The 18,063-nt window shown below is 35.7% G+C and overlaps 3 protein-coding genes across 8 annotated transcripts; all 3 read left to right on the top strand.

Annotated features, from left to right (window-relative positions):
- The first annotated feature begins 1,141 nt into the window (after window positions 1–1,141).
- Window positions 1,142–8,289, top strand: LOC130724019 (uncharacterized). Of its 5 annotated transcripts, none has more exons than XM_057575178.1 (14): window positions 1,142–1,291; window positions 1,365–1,395; window positions 1,514–1,587; window positions 2,212–2,251; window positions 2,356–2,411; window positions 2,521–2,688; window positions 3,424–3,589; window positions 4,539–4,801; window positions 4,893–5,033; window positions 5,127–5,260; window positions 5,358–5,455; window positions 6,059–6,150; window positions 7,628–7,761; window positions 7,934–8,289. In XM_057575178.1, the coding sequence occupies exons 1-14, from the start codon at window positions 1,187–1,189 to the stop codon at window positions 8,004–8,006; spliced, it is 1,575 nt and encodes a 524-aa protein (XP_057431161.1). In that variant the 5' UTR covers window positions 1,142–1,186; the 3' UTR covers window positions 8,007–8,289. The 5 variants fall into 5 exon arrangements, with proteins under 5 accessions (XP_057431161.1, XP_057431163.1, XP_057431164.1 ...); XM_057575180.1 differs by having other exon boundaries at window positions 1,365–1,441; XM_057575181.1 differs by having other exon boundaries at window positions 1,157–1,291; window positions 1,375–1,441; window positions 2,521–2,589.
- A 2,308-nt stretch (window positions 8,290–10,597) lies between these two features.
- LOC130721940 (uncharacterized membrane protein At3g27390) lies at window positions 10,598–15,163 on the top strand. 2 transcript variants are annotated; one of them, XM_057572527.1, is made up of 10 exons: window positions 10,598–10,879; window positions 11,213–11,321; window positions 11,405–11,597; window positions 12,543–12,679; window positions 12,773–13,061; window positions 13,208–13,314; window positions 13,563–13,725; window positions 13,911–14,106; window positions 14,414–14,654; window positions 14,800–15,163. In XM_057572527.1, the coding sequence occupies exons 1-10, from the start codon at window positions 10,786–10,788 to the stop codon at window positions 14,855–14,857; spliced, it is 1,587 nt and encodes a 528-aa protein (XP_057428510.1). In that variant the 5' UTR covers window positions 10,598–10,785; the 3' UTR covers window positions 14,858–15,163. The 2 variants fall into 2 exon arrangements, with proteins under 2 accessions (XP_057428510.1, XP_057428509.1); XM_057572526.1 differs by having other exon boundaries at window positions 14,793–15,163.
- A 491-nt stretch (window positions 15,164–15,654) lies between these two features.
- Window positions 15,655–17,342, top strand: LOC130724244 (uncharacterized). The gene has a single exon (XM_057575437.1). It carries the CDS (start codon window positions 16,118–16,120, stop codon window positions 17,045–17,047), a length of 930 nt encoding a protein of 309 aa, XP_057431420.1. The 5' UTR covers window positions 15,655–16,117; the 3' UTR covers window positions 17,048–17,342.
- Window positions 17,343–18,063: the final 721 nt, after the last annotated feature.

The following is an 18,063-nucleotide window of genomic DNA, read 5'->3' as shown; positions in this document are numbered from 1 at the left end:
ACAACTTAAAATTTACGGCTTGAATAGGGAAAACTTTTGGGTCATCAAAAGCACATATCATTAACCCGGATGTTAAAGCTATTTTTTCTAGTTTTTTTGCATTTAGCTTAATAAGTTAATTAGGGAACTTTCACTTTTTGTTTTTGTGTTGCAGATTTCATTTTAGTAATTTAGTTGCTTCTTGTGTGACCTTGTTCTCCTTGCACAGACAATTTCTTGACGATAAGACTCGGATTGAATATCTATATGTGTCATGAACATATCAACATTTCAGTCCAATCCAACAGTAGACAAAGTCGCAAGGGTCATTTTACTGCAGGAGGTCAATATTGTCAAAGTTGGTCACGAGTGTGCCTGTTTTTGTGCGGGAACGCATCCATGTCTGCGGGAGTAGATGTTGTTCTTCATAATCTTTCGTATTTAAACACGTATTTAGTGTTTTTATACATCTTGGACCATTCTAAGCCTATTTGGACTCCTTTACGAGGCACTCTAGAGGTGTAAGGGACTTGCTCGGTAGATGGGAAGATTGTGCTCTTGGAGGTCGGCGCTAAGGCACCATGGAGGAAGGTGAAAGCCTCTTCATAAGGCCATGGCTCCGATTTACCTCGGGTTCCATCTTTCCTCTCTTCTTTTATGTGTTTTGATTCTATTTTGGTACTTTGGATGATGTAATTTGATTTATTCTTTTTTTTTATGGAAATCGAAATATATTAATAAAGAGGAAAGAGACTAAGCTCGCTTCATCCATTATATCTGGTGGATACATCGATATTTGATTGTACACCAAATAAGCGTCCACTAATGAAAGGAATTGGAGGCGTAATGAATTATCCACTAACTTGTCTATATTCAAGAGTGGAAATGGATCTTTGGGGAAGCTTTGTTTAAGTCGGTGTACTCTACACACATTCACCATTTTTCGTTAGCTTTCTTGAAGCCTAGACACATTCTAGATTTCTCGTATAAATCTAAGAGCCGATTGGAACAATATATTATGAGCTTCCCTCTAAAAACCTTAATTCTCTTTTTTGCGATGTATCAAAAAAAAAAAACCTTGATTAAACAAATTACTTAATTCTAAAACATAAGTAGGAGTAGTGACTTTTTATTTTATTTTTTACCAAAAGTATTCCCACAATCAATCAGCAATGAGAATGAGAATAATTACTTAAAAAAACACGGAATGGTAAAGCTCCATCAATGGAAAGGAAACGAAGCATCTCATCTCATCTATGTTGAGATGAGCGTGCAAAATTCTGAGCGACATGCGGTCGCAATGTTCCTGCGCGTAATTTCCCACTAAACCCTCTTTTCCTTTGCTAATTCAATCACCATTGAATGCTAATTTGTTAATTTTTCAGGGAAATCCAGACTCTGAAGAGAGCATTTCTGGTAATAATTTCTCAAAAATCAAGATTCCAAAATGTCCCTGCACTGGGTAATCTAATCTAATCTAATCTAATCTAATCTAATCACCCATTTCTTCTCACATTCCTTAATTAATTTGCAGATGATGAAGAAACTGCGGGGTTGCACGATGTTGTCCCCAACAATGTGGTTTCATTAGACGACGCCACTTACAAGGTTCGCAACCAAACTTAACTTCGTAGCGAAATTGATTGTACCGCTTAGCCACTTCAAATTTTATATGTCCTCGTTTAGAAGAGCTTATTTGAGTTTATCTTATAACGTAAGGCTTATGTATGTGTTTGATTGAGCTTATGTAAGTAGCTTATGACCTAATTTTGAGCTGAACAGCTTAATTTTCACAAGTGACTCAGGTTCACTTATGAATAAGCGCTTAAACGTTCCTATAACCTATTTTCAGCTTATTTCAATAAACTTCGAGATTAGTTTATGAACACGAGCTTAATTAAGCTATTTATTTAGGGTGTGTTTAGGTGAATAATTTAATTAAGCGTCTATGGAATTAGCGCTTATTGCATGAGTGCTTATTCATAAGAAAATTTGAGAAACTTATTGAAATAAGCTGAAAATGAATTACAGGTAAACATAAGCTCTTAAATAAGCTTAAAACATATTATAGGTAGGCCATAAGCTATTTACATAAGCTTTCCCAAACACTTGTATAAGCGCCTATGCTATTAGATAACCTCAAATAAGCTCTTCCAAACGGGGCCTTAGACACGCCCTATATCTGTGACTTCCATCTTAATTCACTTGTTGTGTGATTATTTTTTTCTATAGCAAGAGTTGCCTCTTCCCGTGCGGCTGGAATTGCTAAAAGGTGCCTCAACTAACTATCTCAGAAACTTGTTGTTCCTGAAATAAAAGCTGCTTTATGTTTATAGTTATAATGGCAACCGCTAGTGAATTTCTATTGCTACATAGGAATTTCTTATCAGAATTTGGCTGGGAGAGGCAGGAGTTCGGGTTTGTCATTGGAGGCATGACTTTGGGTTCTTATTATTCTATTTGTATTTATTTTTCCCTCATGATTTGCTATGTTCAAGTGCAACTAACTAAAGTTACTGTTGTTGTTATTGCTGTGATCAGAAACCCCTTGAAGATGAGGTTGAAATGCCTGACTTCAAAGAGGATGACTTCCGTCGCGTTTCGGGAGAGGTGGTTGCCGATTCAAGTGATGAAGACATTGATGGGGTGCTCTTTAAAGTTTGCATGGAATATTTAGTAAAAAAAAATTTGGGTCTTGGGAGTGTACTGGTCAGTCATTTCAGTCTTGAAAGAAGGAAATTCATAAATAAAACTCCTCTAGGTGTAATTTGTTGGTCAATTTGGTTCTACATGCAAGAAGATAAATCCTCTGTCAAGTTCACAGGGATTAATATGAATTTCAATATTAACTTTAAGAGACTGAGGTGCATATGAATTTTATTATTAGTTTTTAGGGACTAATATGATTTTAGATTTATACTTTTTGGGAGTAATATGAACTGATAATCCATAAATGTTTTCAAGGACCAAGTTTACCAGCAAATTATACTTCCAAGGACTTTTAGATGAAGGGACTAAAATGACTGAGCGCTACACTTTTAGGGACAAAAATGAGGTTTTTGAGCTATATATGTTTATCCACTTTTCCTCCTTATGCATTACTTATGTCCTTCTGGTTTTTGCTAAATGATTTCTTGTTTTATACTTGGAGTGAACAGTCAAATTAGTCTTTAAAAGATATAGCATTGTTCGTGCTAATTTCTCAATAATGAAAAGTTAAGCTTGATGTCCCTAACTTTGCATTTTCCTGGTCAAATTAGTCTTAGTAACCTTAAAAATTAATTTGACTGATAGAACATAATTAAGGACTAATTTGACTGACTTAAATGTATATTCAAGGACTAAGGATGCAATTTGCATCGTTCATGGACTATTATGATTGTCAGGGTATCTTCTACAGGTTAATTTGACTATTTACTTTTGATGTTTGTTTACTCATTAAAGGGTAGCACTGTGCTCTCAACCAGACACTTCCACAAATATGGTTCACGATTCATCAGAAATGATCAAGTTAAAGATACAAATGGAAATTCCGAAGCAATGTTATGTTTCAAAGAAAGTAGTTCATGTTCAATATCCCAAGCTACATGCTCAAAAGCAAATACATCTGGTACCTGCTCTAAAAAATTATAAGTTTCTATGTTAGAGCATGAGTTAGTTGAATTTTCCGGGGCAAACTGAATTGTTATTAGTGGGGCATCTTCAATTGGAAATTTAAGCTATTAACTCTTCTCCTATCTCCTAATATGTAACTGATCTGATAAGATGACTTAAGTGTAGACCATTGGTTATCACATTATGTAAGTTTTATGCAACCTAAACATTTAGATGGAGAAGTAAATGAATTATTTTTAATTGGGGCCGTGATTCACCCCCTCCCCTCCCCCCCACCTTTTCCCTGTTGGGCAAACCCTTAAATGTTTTTGGTAGGTGGTGCTAAGAAAAAGAAAAACTAAGCCCTCAAATGAGAGACACCAAGGCTATCTGTCAACAACAAAGGCTCGATCCCAGGAGGAGGCGTAAGATACAGATTCCCCTGCACCGAGTGCAAACCAACTCCCAGCTTGGCCATAAAATCAGCTTGGCAAACCCTTAAATTAGTTGTAATGATTCTAAATAAGGAATAAATTTCTGTATTGCCCAGTGTGGATTTAAAGCGTGACCTTCCCCAGATAACAGGAAAGGCACACAAGATTGAGTTTAATAATTTGGTCATGTAATTTTTTTATTCATTCACGTGTTTAAGAAAATGAAGGTTATAGTCTATTAAATACATCATATCTTTCATGATGGAATTGGATACCATATTTGCTAATATTCACACATTTTGACAGATCAAGGGAAACTCTATTTAAGTATCTAGATGCTTCATGGTATAGGTGGACTTGTTGACCTTCAATCAACTATAGACATAATTATTGTGGTTCCCTGAAGCTTTTCTTTTTCACTTTACAAGTAATAGCCTTTTACTAATAGGATGTTGCTTTAAATATACCTTACCTGGATTGCAATAATACTTAAAAGTATTCTATCAAATTGGTAACCATTGCAACTTGCAGGCATCTGGAGCAAGGCTAATCCATCTGTCGCACATACAAGTATGCACATTGGTCCTGCAGTCTCCAATATTGATAGGTTGTCTGAAATTAAGGAAGCAGTTGATCCTGAGGCTTCTGAAAATTTTGTTGAAGATTATCTTGAAGATGACTTCAGAATGGAAATAAAGGCAGATGCGCCTGCCAAAACAGAAGCTCTTGCACTTGAATTTAATCAACCTTCAATTGCTGATATTTTTGACAACCTTCAAGATAAGTATGATCCGGTGGGTGAAAATTTTGGAAATACATACCTTATTCTTTGAAGTATGGATTTACTTCTTTCCTGTATAAAATCTTTCTACGTCTATATGACAGTATTTTCCACGAAATGGTCAAAGAAGAGGAAAAGCAATGCTGCGTCCTCAGAAGAATAGTAGATCCCATTTTCAGGACAAAGTTGTTGAGAGGGAAGACTCCCCTGAGCCTTTGGATAGTGGATCATCAAGTGACAATGAGGTATGTCTGTGTTATGATTGTTCTTATAGTTATCTGTTATTAGTTTATTAGTTTATGGTCATAACTGGCTCTTTATCTGAGTTACTTTTACAGGTAGATGATCAACAAGTGAAAATGAATTCTCCCAGAAAGAAAATGCAGACCATGGCAGATCGATTTCAAGAAGCTTTAGGGTCTTCCTCTGTTATCAACGAAGCGTCTCATGTTGGAGCACTTAATTCCTTGAGGTATAAAATACTGGTTTCCTGTTATTTTTATGCAATTAAAAATTAAATTTAAATAAATTCTAATTTCAGTCCATGATTATCTTGCCAAATTGGGCAGCACTGGAATATTTGGAAAACTACAGCAGGTGATGCAGAAAGAAAAGGAAAGTGATATGGACTTCTGGAAAAAGTTACAAGCTGGAGCTAGGCCAGATAGTAAAACTTCTGCTTTTACTCTGTCTTCCTTTTTCATTCTTCTGTAAGAACCTGTTTGGATGCAAACCAAAGAGCACTTATTGTCATTGAAGCTTATCTAGGCCCCGTTTGGATAAACAACTTAATTAAGCGCTTATGGTCATAAGCGCTTATGACATAAGCGCTTATTCATAAGCTATTTTTAAAAATTTATTGAAATAAATTAAAAATAAGCTGTGTATAAGCATAAGCTGTTTTTCATAAGCTATCCTGAGTAGCTTATGAAAATAAGCTGAAAATAGCTTATGGCAGATCATAAGCTGTTTGCATAAGCTCTCCCAAACACTGGCATAAGAGCTTATGCTGTCAGATAAGCTCAAATAAGCTCTTCCAAACTGGGCCCTAGTGCTTTTTCTAGTAGATAAGGTTCAATAAGTCCGTATCCAAACAGGCTCTAAGTAAAATACCATATAAGTTCTTTCATTAATTATACAATCATTGGTTAGTACTTTTATATTTTGGGGCTGGGGGGTTGCATATAGTTAGTTGGACATAAAGCAGGCTTTACATTTGGTTACACACACAAAGAGAAATGTTTTTGACTTTGTAGAAAACAATTCCCAGGTGAACATGGCTGTGTTGATGTAAAAATCATTTCAAGATACCTGGACGGAAAGCTGACTGTTTGCCATTGCTCATTTGGCAAGTACACAGAGGTGAAGTTTTAAAACTCAAGAAAATATTTAACTTAAATTGCCATTGCTCATTTGCTTTATAATTTCTATACTTGTTATTACCTCGATGTTTTTCCTTTATACTCAAGAAAAGGCTTGGTTATCCTATTTTTTGTTCACCAATCTGAACTAAAGAGACTTTGTTGAATTTTATTTTATATTTATTTAGAAATTGAAATTAATGGCAACAACAACAACCAAGTCTTCTGATTAGAACGTTGAGAGGACCATGCCACAAAAGCGCCATTGTAGGTTGAGAGCATAAGACCTTATAAACCCAACAGTCCAACACTAGAATTCCATACTTCCAAGTTCCAATGTCGGACCAAGTCTCATACATTGCAATTGCATCCTAACATCCCACCATCCTCCGCAGCCCCGACACCCACACCGCCTAACTATGCGCTAGTTCTTTGACTAGCCTTGGGCAAACACCGGAATGCTGACGTCACCACCCTCGCCTCTTGTTTGCAACTGAGAGACATTGTGGGATGCTCTGATACTACTCCCTCCGTTCCAAAACTATTGTAGTTTAAGGTTTATTCACAAAGTTTAAGAATTCAATAATTGATGTTATAATTTGACTCTAACACCCTTATTTAATATGAGTTATATGAAAGAGAAAGAATGAAAATCATTGGTCAACTAATTGGTGAGAATTGTGATTGGTGGAAATAAGAGATGGTACTTGGGAGATACAATATTAAATGAGGGCATGAATGGAAGAGAATGAGATAAAGTGCTTTGGATATGTTAAACAACAATGGTTTTGGAACAAAACAAAAAATCTAAAACTACAATAGTTTTGGAACGGAGAGAGTAATTGATAAAAATATTGAGAGAACCATACCACAAAAACTAGCCGTTGTAGTTGGAGACCCTAAGACCTTATAAGCCCACACTAGAGTCCCATACCCATACCACTCCAGTGGTACCCAAGTCTCACACGTTGCAATTGGATCCTAACATCTTTTTATTAGGTGGGATCATCTTAGCAAATGAAAATTGACGGCTTTGTAATAGTTTTGAATAGTCAAATGACTATCTGATTGTTAATATTTTTATTTCTTCAAAGGGAAAACAGAGAGATGAGAGTGACTATCCTACTGACTAAATCCTGATTTTGTTTTAATAGTTTGCATGGCTGGTAAACACCTAACACCAAGATTAAGTTTCCTATTATAAAGAAGCTATTACACATTGCTCATAACGTAAGTTTGGTTATTCAGCATGATTGTCTGTTAAATGACTGTGCATGAGAATATACTTATATTGGTTGAGTATCATGATGGTCTCTTATATAGATAAGCCAGTAGCAGCTGTTTAGTCCATTTTATTTATATTCCATCACTTGTATAAATGTGAGATGACCATTTTGCTTGAAGTGGAGCAACTAGCTGCATTTAAGACTCACCCAGTATCTAGTTTTTGATTAAAAGTTGATCGATTATTTTTGCAGAATTTTCTGTTACAAGATGAAGGAATGGGGTCTGGCGGCAGCAAAAGCGGTCAAAGCACCATTATCTTTAGCCCAAGGGTCTGTGACCATGTTGACCTTGAAGTTGGAAACTTCATCCGTATTCACCCTCCATGGTATGATTGTCAAGATTATATCTTTTTATATGCATATTCAGTTGATTCGAGTTTAATTTTGCTATATATTTGATATGTTATGAATGCACGTAGCTGTGGGATCCCAACTTGTGAGTTCACTTGCAAGTGTTCTTGTTTCTTGATCTTTGTTTTGGTTTCTGTTCTTGGACAGGAAGGAAGTTCAAGTGGGAAATGATAACATTATCTTGTGCACTTATTTCTCTGAAATTTCATACCCAGTTTGATTCATGTGGAACAGACTATGAAATGTAGCATGTACATTATAGTTTCTTACACACTAGGAAAACCGTCAAACCTCCTTTTGTAGTGAGTAGAATGTCAATCAAATATGCTGATGTTCACCTTCGTTAAGAAAATCTAGGAGCTAGGAATAGGACAGCTCTTCTTTCTTTACATTCATAAGTGAAGGCAATTAGGTTATGCAATAGCTTTGCTTGAACCATTATGTTGTATTTCTAATATATAGATGAGAGAAAACTGTAAATTAGTAGCTTGAAATTTGGGTTATTTGCGATTTAGTTTTGAGGTTTAAAGTGTACATTGCTTCCCCTATCGTTTTAAAAGGAAAAAGGTATATGCAAAATAGTACTTCCTCAACTAATATATAGCTAGCCAGTCATTTTTAAACGTAAGAAAGTTATGTGTTATTATACATATTTTAGAAATGTTAGCGAATGGAATATATAGCTTTTTTAAATTTTAGGAATTAAATTGCACATCACTAAAGGTAGTGGACTAGTGGTGCGAGAGGGTGACAAGTGAGGGTGACAATGGCGTAGGATGTTGTTGAGTGGGGATGGTGGTGGGCGATACTAGGGGACTATAGAGGGGGATTGTGGTGGCAACAAAAAGGGCGCATGACATTTGTGACGATGATTGGTGCCAGGCGGCGATGGAGAGGTGGTGATGATAGTAGAGGGTCTCGTGCATCGATGGAGGGTGTTGGCTGTGGAATGTGCTAGACCACAACAGTGGCAGAGGGTGTCGGGTGGCATTGGCGGTAGTGAAAGGTGGGAGTAGTGGCGGTGGTAAAGGCGAAGTTAGGAGATATTAGCAAAAGAGGTAGAGATTGAGGTAGAGATGGGAGTGTGATATTTAAGAAAAAATAAAAAATCACGATTTGTTTTGAATTTAATGTATGTGCGCACCCGTAAACTTTGTTTACACAGTCATTAAATTGAATTCCGGAACATCAGCAAATATATTTTTGTTTTAATTAAAATTTAATGTGAAAGTTATTAATCCACCTACGTGACATGCTATGATTGGTTGTCAGACAGTGTAAAACTGTTTTACACTGACAGTGCATATTCATTAAACTCATTTGTTTTTGCGATTTTAAAAATTAGGCTGAAATGATATTCAAATTGAGTAAAAAGTTATTTCGATTTTATTTTTATCTGAACAAGTTTTGTTATGAAATGAGGGATGCTATATGGGATGAAAAACTAAGTTGACAACTTGCAAGAATCTTAAAATGGGTCGGTGAAGCAAACACATACTCAGGTTAATCCCAATATAGCTTTTTCAGTTGTGGTAACTTAGACAATTAACGCAGAAATGGTTTTCTGAGTGAAAGTTTTTGAACACTTATTACAATAGAATAATACATATTTATAGACCTACAAGATCAACTGCTTAAATTGGCTAAAAACGGCTAAAAACTTTAAACTAGACGTGTGACTTCTGACTCATTTTCTTCGATAATCTTTTAGGCATTCCACGTGTCTTCAATTCTCATTTCTGTCAATAACTGCATAATTGCCAATTAACCTAAAATCTTCGATGAAAAGAACACAAGAATTCTCAAATAGAAACAGGTCAAATGATTCTCGACCTATCCAAAAGAAAGTCAAAAATCAAACAATCATCATACCCAAACACTTAACCAATTTTACATGGTTTGCAATCAAACAATGTCTTCTATGTTGAGAAAGGTTGACTATTATTAGTTATTACAAATCAATAATAAAACTTTAAATTTTAGTAAGTGTAAAATTTCCTTGACACTTGTAGCCATGTTGTGAGGAGGCAGTTACACATATTACTAGGATTTGAGTTATATAAGTGCGAGACGTTGTGTTGTATCCTCAATCCTCATATAGTCATATTCACTTCAATATTAAAAAATACTAGATTTTGAACTCTCTTCAAATCTTAGCTTCTCTCTCAAAATAAACGACTCTCCTTTCCTTTGAGGAGAGGTTGAATGTGGGTTCATCCGTTCATGAAGGAGGGGACAATGACTATTCATCGATGCATTGATTGTTCAGAGACAATAGTAACCCCATTGTTATGGTGATGCTCATTCATAACAGAGGGGTTGTTCCGACACTCATAGACATATAATAGGAATGAGATGCATGGAACACCGAACACTAGCTGAATTAAGAAACATGTTACTAATTTTAATTTTCATCAAACGTAAATTTGTGAGTAATATACACACCTCATTTTTTAAACACTTCATTTCCACCTCTTTTTATTTCTATCTCTTTCATCTTATCATCTATCACATCTCATACTTTCTCTCTCTTACTTTTTTTTTTCTTCCTATCTCTCTCTTCATTCCACCTCTTCTACCTCAAATGAGAGGTGTGTAAGTAACATTATTGTTTGTACAAACATCACATGTGATTTTTCATTTTTACATATTTAGGATTCGACGCCACCTATGTGAAAAATAATCACATCGCATCTCAATCCAAATTCACTTTTGGAAAAATAGGCATGAGAAACCCAACAACAACATCAACATCACCATCATGGCTCATGATTCATGACGGATGATGAACAATCGAACACATCACACATACACAGTGACACGTGGCGCAACCAACCACTTTCACTAGCCACGTGGCGTGTGTATTTCTAAAAAGTAAAATATATGCAAATTCTATTGTGAAGACAATGCGACGCTTTTTCATTGTCTTACATTAGCTTGAGAAACAGAGAAAAACTATACCACCGCTTAAAATTTGTCTGCTTTATACCCTTCAATTCATGGATTCACATGCTGGTTTTTTGAACAAGTTATGGAGCTTCATTTCTTTCCTACCATTCTTCTTCTTGCTCTTCATACTTGGCATCATTAAAGGTTCATTTTTCTTTACTTGAATTTGTATGGTTTTTCTTCTTCTCATCTTTCTCATTTCTATTTCATTTTCTTGAAGTTCATGTTTATGGTTGAATGCATTCTAAATGTACCTATTAGAATATAATAAACCATTCATTTAACATTTACCCAACGACTTAAGTTTTTGGTATAATTGGTTGGTTGACATGGTTCAGAGCCTTTATGACTAAGCAGTCCAGAGTTCGATGACTCTTTCGTGAGGGAGCGCGTTAGAATATTATATAAAATCATTTATTTGACATTTATCCAACAGCTTGGATAATTCATTGATTCACAGTACCCTTCTTTTGGCAGGTGCATTGATAGGTCCAGTAGCATTTGCCATTGTGGTAATTGGAAATTCAGCTGTAATCATTGGACTTTGGCCTGCACATGTTGTTTGGACATGCTACAGTGTGGCAAGGTTGTGTTTTCTTTCTAAGATTATCTACTTCTGCACATGTTCTGTTCAACATTTTGCTTCAATTTCTCATCATTTGTCAACAGAACAAAGAGGTTGGGACTGGTCTTGAAGGTTGTGGTGCTGTTATGTTTGCCTGTTCCTCTGTTACTTTGGCCAGTTGTTGGTGTTGTTGGAAGCCTTTTGGGGGGAATTGGATATGGGTTTTTCGCTCCTCTTCTTGCAACTTTTGAGGCTGTGGGAGAGGGTGTTACCAACAAATTTCACCATTGCTTCATTGTGAGTGTGATTTTCATCTTGTGCATCTTTCTTTGGGATAAAGATCGAGTATGGATCCTCTGCACCTATATTCTCTGCAGCAGTTTCGTGTTGCAAGTTCTTAACTCTTGCTTTTTAAATTCAATGGTTTATATTGATTAGTAAAAAATTGAATTGGTCAAAAGTTTTATCCTCTTCCATTTTGCGAGCATGATCTGAATCTTCTGTCCTCATTTGGTGTCTCATCTCTTGTCTCGCCAATCAAATTGTAACTTGTACGCATGAGTTATAATTGTCATACATGATTGATTTTTAAATGACATTATACAATTTTATTGGTGGGAGAAGGAATGAGACACCAAATGAGATGGAGGATTTCAATCCCTTTCTTTAACTCGTTGTGGCCAAGTGAAGTGACTATATATAGTTGTAGATGGGATGGTGCATCTAAAATTTCAATTTCTGTAATGTCATTGGGATGTTTTATGTTACTATGTAACATGCCTAAACAGGTTCTTGAACTTCCACGAAATAAATTACTTTCTAATGTCATAAGTGGGGTCCACTATATTAATTTCAATTGTGTATTTTGATATGATATTTTCAAGTTAATAGGATGAAAGAATAATCCAATACCCTTTCTCTTCTCGATTAGTATATGAAGCATGAGTAACAAGATTCACACACTATGGAACATGTCTAAAATATGAAAACCGCCGCAAACTGCAGGTGTCACTAGGTGTCCATCAAAAGTAGTGTCCACAAATCGTGATCCTTTGTGTTTTTTGTTAGTTAAGTGATGAAATAATTCCATTTTTGAGAGTAATAAACACAACCTCCTAATTTTTCTTTTGGAAGCATTGAAAGTTGCAACAATGTCACTGACTTATTTTATTTAACTTCCATTTCTAGCCTAGTTATCCTATGTAGTTTCTCAAAAAATTATTGACTGAGTTCTGATACCAGGATGGTTGTTGGTCAACAATTGAAACAAGCTGCACAATGGTTCAGGATGTCACAGACTTTTGTTATTACTCCTATTTCTCATACACAGATGAACTAAGAGAAAATTTACCCCCCAATGAAAAGCCTATAGATATCAGGTAAGTTATGCTCCTCAATTTATTCATTTCACATGAAACAGTGTGTTGTAGGTGAATAGTTGAGAAAAATTGAACCATTTTCTTGCTTGATAGGTTGTTCTTATTACCATGTTGCTTATTGGTGATCTTGGTTGGGGTACCATTCGACATGGCTATAATAATATCCATTGCTATATGGAAAAGCCCTTACATGCTGTTTAGAGGATGGAAGAGACTATTAGAAGATTTGATTGGAAGAAAAGGACCATTCCTAGAAACTGAATGTGTCCCATTTGCTGGTCTTGCTATCATCCTCTGGCCTTTAGCTGTTGTAGGAGCTGTGTTAGCAGCTAGCATTATCAGTTTTTTTCTTGGTCTCTACAGTGGAGTTGTTGTTCATCAGGTGAGTCAAAGTATGATGCTCTAATTTCAAAATTTTCTTGTATGGAATGCAATTAAGTCATTGATATTCACAAGTGTCTTCTAGTTCTTAACCATAAATCAAAATTTTAGGAGACTTTATTGGGTGAAGATTTTGTTTATTTTTAGGAAGACTCAATGCAGATGGGGTTTGCCTACATTGTGTCTGTGGTTTCACTTTTTGATGAATATGTGAATGATTTGCTCTATTTGAGAGAGGGGTCCTGCATTCCCAGGTGCCATCAAATTTACTTTAATGTAGTGACATGTTATTCTCACCAAGTTCATTTTCAGGAGAAGTTAGTGGTCCACCAATAATCTACTACTAATAGCTGATGATTGGGATCAATTAAAAATTCATTATATCAATGGCTATTAATAGTGGATCATTTCTGGACGACTCCAAAATTGGCCACCCTATAACTTCCCCATTTTTAGTGGCAGACATTGATCACTTATTCTGAGAACCCCTTGTGACAGCCAGGCCAATCTATCGTAGAAAGATGACACATGCTCTTGAGAGTAAAAGCCTTGGAGGCAGTAATCATAATTTGAAGATTCGTAGAGACAGTTCACAAAATTCAAAACATATCTTACAACAAACTAGAAGTTTGAAGTGGAAAATTCAGCAATACAAACCTGTGCAGGTGATTTATCTTATGGTTCTATCCCTTATGGTTCTTTCACCAGAATCAACTCCGAATCCCAAGAGTTACTTACAGAAGTTTCTTCTCAGAGTTAATTCTGGCTTCAATTGTAGTAGGGTTTACAAACATGCACTTAAATAAGCTGTTTACATGGATTTTTCTATAACAAAGTTTTTCTTTTGCAGGTATGGGACTGGCTCTTCAAGTCCTGTGAGGTGAATGGAAGGATAGTTCTCCGTGACGGTTTGATAAGTGTCAAGGAAATTGAGGAATGCATTTTAAAAGGCAATTGCAAGAAATTAGGCATCAAGCTGCCAGCTTGGTCCTTGCTCCAGTGTCTTCTAACATCAGCAAAATCCAATTCAGATGGATTGGTGATATGTACATCTCTTGATCATACTCATGCCTCCATGGTTTTAAATTGTGTTTGCGGTCACAATTGCGGTTATATATATGGCAGAATTGCGAACAAGTATGGGTTGATGCGGTCACAATTGAGGTCATCATGATGACGTTGCGGAGATTAGAAAACCAACCCTTTTCGTATTGAGGTCATGATGTTGTTGCGAGAGACCAAAAACGCTTTCCGTCCACAATTGCGGCTGCGAGCTCAATTTAAAACCCTGCATGCCTCTATTCCATTGGACAATATGTAAATATATTGATTCTCCCTTGTTTTCATCTGCAGCTGATGAAGTAGAGTTGACAAGGATGAATGGACCAAAGGATAAAGTGTTTGAGTGGTTTATTGGACCTTTACTCATCATGAAAGAGCAGCTAAAGAATTTGAAGTTGGAAGAAACTGAAGAAACTTGCCTGAAAGAACTGGTTATGAGATGCAAAAATGACATACCGGAGGAGTGGGATAGCACTGGATTCCCATCTAATGACAATGTCAGGAGAGCACAATTGCAAGCCATCATTAGGAGGTATATTTGTAAATTTAATGTATTCTGAAGTGAACTAATTGTCCAAATTTGATATGGTTGTGAATTCAAGTATGAGTTCGGAGTCTCACATTGGTTAATGATGTGTTGGAAAGGTCACTTTGCATTTCAAATTTCTAGGTTACAGGGGATTGTGGCTTCCATGTCAAGAATACCAACTTTTCGGCGAAGATTCAGGAATCTAGTGAAGGTTTTATATATGGAAGCACTGCAAGCTAGTGCTTCAGCTAGTCATATAGGAGCCAATGCAATTCCCAAGCATAGGGAGAAAGGCTCTCTTCAAAGAAAAGAAGACAATAATGTTGTTGAACCTTAGCGATAATGTTGAGCACTTTGTTTATGAAGATGCCACGTTTGAAGATCAAAGTTTGTTGAAAGTTACTAACTTTGAGCACTTTGTCTCTGCAACTGTTGTTCTGCTTTGTAAACTAAATACACGGTGTAATTTATCTTTTTTATATACATATATATCTAAATAGGAGATTACAGCATTTTTTGTGCATAAATAAGTATACATCACTGCTATAAGTTTTTCAAATATGTGGAGACACGTGTCAGACTTAAAAAAAAATACACATATAACATTAAAAATGTCATTAATTACAGGTATCCTCATTGACAAAAAATAGGTTGTATTATACAGTGGTTACTTTTTTATTATATAATAATAGTTTTCTATAAATAGTCATTATCATTTTTTTTTGAAAAGTAGTCATTATCATTGAAGAAAGCCTTTCATGTTAATTAAAAATAAAATATGCAAATTAGTAGGCAATTCTACCATAATATCACTTCATAAAAAATTGTATGCAATATCATATGTATGTTATAACTTAATTGATAACAAAACTCTCATTTTTTCTCCACTTTAGCAGTTGGAAGTAGTTCTATATACAAGGAAGAAACCTCTAAACATGATTGTTTAGACTTAGAAAGATGTTCCTTTTCCTCCTTTCCTTTCGGGTTCATCTTTATTTATGGCCACTAGTTGGTGACTTTTTGGTCAAAGAAAAACAAACTTTCGTCTCAATATATCACCCTTTCTTCGCCAAAATGTTCTGGCAAGGCAATTTCTCTCAACTCACCTACAACGCCATTTAGCTGTCACATCTTTTACCTTCATAGTTGTTAACTATTGTTGAATCCTACCTCAAATTTAGCCATGCAACATCATTGATCTTGTTTCTCCAATTCCATTCATCAATTACCATTGAATATTCCAAGGTGAGATAAACCCAATTCAGCATTTTCATTCATCTTCTAAGGGATGATAAACCCAGAAAAGAATCAAACATTTTAGCTTCAGAGAACATAACCAATACGATATTGGAAATTAAACCATACACATATAGATCTTTTTTTTGTTATGCCAAAAGGGGTTTGAATACATTGCTCAAATCAAAACTTATTCGAGAAAAACCCCCCTTAGAAACCAAGCATGCATTATGGCTTTCCATCTTTCCTTTAGATCACAATCAGTGTCAAGCTCATATCAAGGATCACCAGTAGCAGAGAGAATAACAGAAGAGCCTCTTCCCAGTAAAACTGCTCCAAGCACTGTCACGTGCATCTACCAAGCCAATGTTGCAGGGTATTGGAGGAATGTCTCAGTCTTGTGGTGCAAAAGTCCCATGAGCCACACGCTAAACATCATGGTAGATAGCATGAGAGGTCATGAGGTTCATTACACTTTCAAGATTGATGTTAAGCCATGGTTCTTTTGGAACAAAAAAGGGTACAAAACTCTTGAGGTTGATGGCAATCAAATTGAAGTCTATTGGGATCTCAGGTCAGCGAGATTTTCTGACGGCCCTGAGCCAATAAGTGACTACTATGTCTCTTTAGTGTCTGATGAAGAGGTTGTGTTGTTATTAGGAGATTATAAGAAGAAAGCTTACAAGAAAATGAGGTTGAGACCAAGCGTTGTTGAGGCTTTGCTTTTGGTTAAGAGAGAGAACGTTTTTGCCAAAAAGAGCTTCTCAACAAGGGCAAGGATTGATGAGAAGGGAGAAGAGAGTGACATTGTTGTGGAAAGCTCAACCACGGGGAACAAGGACCCTCAAATGTGGATAAGCATTGATGGGATTGTTTTGATTCATGTGAAGAACTTACAATGGAAGTTCAGAGGGAACCAAACAGTTTTGGTTAACAAGAAACCCGTGCAAGTGTTTTGGGATGTTTATGATTGGTTGTTTGGTGTGCCTGGCTCAGGGCCTGGTCTCTTCATTTTCAAGTTAGGGCCTTCTGATGCAGAGAGTGACAAAGAGGGTTTTGAAGTTTGTGAGAGTGATGATGGTAGCAGTGGGTACTTTTCAACTCAAAGTTATGCTTCCTTTGAGTCCTGCCTTGTATTGTGTGCCTACAAACTTGAGTAACAAGGTAGAGACCAAATGTTTAATAGTGGGTTACAATGAGTAGCATCATTGTAAAGTTAGTTGTTTTTTCTTTTTATTTGAGTTTCATGGATGCAACCATTATTGTTCTATAAAGTGGATCAGAAGAAGTGGTTAATAAAAACCAGGATGTTTTGATTCATATTTGCGTTTTTTTATTCATTAGTTTTTATGACATTGTTTAAGGTTTCACGACATGTTCACAGAATGGAATCATGGAGTCTCACGTTGTTTTATGTTGGAAAGGATATGTTTGAAACAAGTGCAGCCAGTACCCAGTAGTCAAAAGCCCATGTAGTTCCTTTGTAAAACTATATCAAGATGTAAGTATTTGATTGCTTATAATTTTTGTTCCAATTAATAATTATATGAGATTTCTCTCATGTCCTCTATAAGTTTTTGCCAAATAATTTCACATACATAAATAAAAGTTTAGCAGCATGTTATATACACAAGATAGATATAAGTCAATGGTTAAAAATATAACTGACCCTATAACTAATAAAAAATAATTAAAGCTGACAAATATCTATGTCCACTTTTAGGTTCTCTTCAGGGTTTGTCTCAATCATACCCCATGCCCTTAGCCATGATCTTTCCATGTTGAACTATAGCTTTTCTGCCTTCCAACATCAATCTATAATGCTATGCATGTAAGGACATAATATTTCATCGAGATCTGAAGCCATCTGAACCAGTAAATGATACCTACATTAAAATAACTTTTTAGAGACAAGACTGTAGCATGGAAACCACACCAGGTTCAACGAGATCCTTCACAATACCTACATCATGGAAACTTCCACATTTAGTTAATTTCTACAAATTAAGAATTTTTTCTTATTTTTATTTTAATTAATAGTTTTTAATTAATTTTTAATTATACATTGGTAGAATAAATATTAATAAAAAATTGCACTAAGTGAGCTACATTAACTTTAGCCTGCCACTTGACAACGTCGTTGAGACATGTGCTCTGGTTGAGAACTAATCCTAGC

This window comes from Lotus japonicus, chromosome 6, assembly GCF_012489685.1.
Source record: "Lotus japonicus ecotype B-129 chromosome 6, LjGifu_v1.2".
Lineage (NCBI taxonomy): Eukaryota > Viridiplantae > Streptophyta > Magnoliopsida > Fabales > Fabaceae > Lotus > Lotus japonicus.
Note: the sequence above shows the minus strand (reverse complement) of the source record. Positions and strands in the feature narration are given on the sequence as shown.

Excerpts from the sequence above, each read along its gene's own strand:
- LOC130724019 (XM_057575177.1), top strand. The coding sequence starts at position 1,187 with ATGGTAAAGCTCCATCAATGGAAAGGAAACGAAGCATCTCATCTCATC. Across the intron at positions 1,588-2,211 it reads TAGACGACGCCACTTACAAG|CAAGAGTTGCCTCTTCCCGT; the intron begins GTTCGCAACCAA and ends TTTTTTCTATAG. Across the intron at positions 6,151-7,627 it reads CATTTGGCAAGTACACAGAG|AATTTTCTGTTACAAGATGA; the intron begins GTGAAGTTTTAA and ends TTATTTTTGCAG.
- LOC130721940 (XM_057572526.1), top strand. The coding sequence starts at position 10,786 with ATGGATTCACATGCTGGTTTTTTGAACAAGTTATGGAGCTTCATTTCT. Across the intron at positions 12,680-12,772 it reads GAAAAGCCTATAGATATCAG|GTTGTTCTTATTACCATGTT; the intron begins GTAAGTTATGCT and ends CTTGCTTGATAG. Across the intron at positions 14,107-14,413 it reads TTCAGATGGATTGGTGATAT|CTGATGAAGTAGAGTTGACA; the intron begins GTACATCTCTTG and ends TTTCATCTGCAG.
- LOC130724244 (XM_057575437.1), top strand. The coding sequence starts at position 16,118 with ATGGCTTTCCATCTTTCCTTTAGATCACAATCAGTGTCAAGCTCATAT.